Source organism: Candoia aspera, chromosome 4 (assembly GCF_035149785.1).
Source record: "Candoia aspera isolate rCanAsp1 chromosome 4, rCanAsp1.hap2, whole genome shotgun sequence".
NCBI classification, from domain to species: Eukaryota; Metazoa; Chordata; class Lepidosauria; order Squamata; family Boidae; genus Candoia; species Candoia aspera.
Genome location: NC_086156.1, coordinates 90,812,965 through 90,814,809, shown reverse-complemented (window position 1 = coordinate 90,814,809; position 1,845 = coordinate 90,812,965). Strand labels below are relative to the sequence as shown.

Below are 1,845 nucleotides of genomic sequence, written 5' to 3'. Positions count from 1 at the left end.
ACCTGAATAATGTCTCCTCCTACTTTTGGCATTAGTAAATTATGTTTGACAATTAAATCTATATTAAAACCAATTATAATTATAGAGAAATAACAAGTACTAATACTGCTAATTAAAAGCATTGCAAATAAATAATAAAAACATTAATAATGATATATAGCTATAATTCCTCCTTCTAAATTTCCTCCAGTAATTGTGGTTTGTAATCTATTATAATCCCTTTTTTTCTACAATGATGCAAATATATCTAAAGGATAATCAATTTACAACCTCAGAAATCTTTATGGTGGGTAATTCTGATGAACATGATATCCAAATTCTGTATTTTGGCAGTCATTTTTGAATGTAATAAAGATTTATAATTGCAGTGTGACATTAAATTGTTATGAATATCAATTTACTGTCCTCATCTTTTCCCCCTACTAACCTCCAGTCATAATTTGTTTTTGTCCAGAGTGATTGAAAGAACTATGTCCAACCACTCTACCGTGACAGAATTTCTTCTCATGGGATTTTTTTCTGACCGTAATATACAACTTCTACATTTTGTCATGTTTCTATCCATTTACTTAATAGCTTTAATTGGAAATTTTCTGATTGTGATTGTTGTAATCCTGAACCACCACCTTCATACCCCCATGTATTTCTTTTTGGTCAACCTGTCCCTGACTGATATTTGTTACATCACAACCACTGTCCCCAAATCAATGGCAGTTTCACTGACAGGTAACAAAGTAATTTCTCTTCCTGCATGTGTTGCTCAGGTTTTCTTAGTTTTGACTTGTGCAGGTTCTGAGATTGCCTTGCTTACCATCATGGCTTATGACCGGTACATTGCCATCTGCAATCCTTTACAATATAGTTTCATCCTGACCTGGAATATGTGCAACCTAATGGCAGTGGCTTCCTGGATCAGTTCCCTGGTACATGCATCACTTCAAACTGTCATGACTTTCCAATTAAACTTCTGTGGGCAAAACAAGATTGAGCAGTTTTTCTGTGATATTCCTCAGTTACTAAAAAATTCTTGCAGTGATGCAAAAGTTAACCACATTTTGATTTGGATAATTGCATTTGTGTTGGATTCATTTATTACTGGAGTCATTTCTGCTTCTTATGGCTATATTATTTCTGCTGTGCTGAAGATTCCATCTGTTGAAGGCAGATGGAAAGTTTTCTCAACTTGTATTCCACACTTGGTTGTCTTTTCTTTATTTGTCTTTACAGCTTTTTTTTCATACATGAGGCCAATATCTCTTTCTTCTCCCACTGTAGACTTACTTTCTGCTGTTTTGTATACAGTTTTGCCTCCCGTTCTGAATCCCATCATTTATAGCCTCCGGAACAAGGACATTCAAGCAGCTGTGTGGAAATTAACATCAACCATGAAAAGGAATTTCCTAATCTGACAAATATATCATTCTGTTTAAGTAGCATCCTTGTTAAAGTTTAGCAATCCTCCACCCACACATATGCCTACATTCTTCCAGTCTAATGTATAGGGTAGGCTACCACCCCTCTGTTTTGAATTGCATTTATGTCAACTCAGCCTTCCATCCTTCCGAGGTCGGTGAAATGAGGACCCAGCTTGCTGGGGAAGGTGACGACTGGGGAAGGCAATGGCAAACCACCCCGCTACAGTCTGCCAAGAAAATGTCATGAAAGAGGCATCCCTCCAAAGGGTGAGACCTGACTCGGTGCTTGCGCAGCGGACCCTTCACCTTTCACCAAGAGGGGAATTACTCAGATGATATCTTTGTCAAGTGATATTTTGCAGAAGCTTTGGGGTGAGACCTCCACTTTTAGTCTGACATCATTCTACTACTGATTCAATTTATTTTCATG

General features: G+C 37.1%; 1 protein-coding gene across 1 annotated transcript; it reads left to right on the top strand.

The window, feature by feature from the left end:
- The first annotated feature begins 461 nt into the window (after positions 1 to 461).
- On the top strand, positions 462 to 1,409 carry LOC134496571 (olfactory receptor 14A16-like). Its single transcript, XM_063302292.1, has one exon. It carries the CDS (start codon positions 471 to 473, stop codon positions 1,407 to 1,409), a length of 939 nt encoding a protein of 312 aa, XP_063158362.1. The 5' UTR covers positions 462 to 470.
- Positions 1,410 to 1,845: the final 436 nt, after the last annotated feature.

Coding starts and splice junctions, on each gene's coding strand:
- LOC134496571 (XM_063302292.1), top strand. CDS start 471: ATGTCCAACCACTCTACCGTGACAGAATTTCTTCTCATGGGATTTTTT.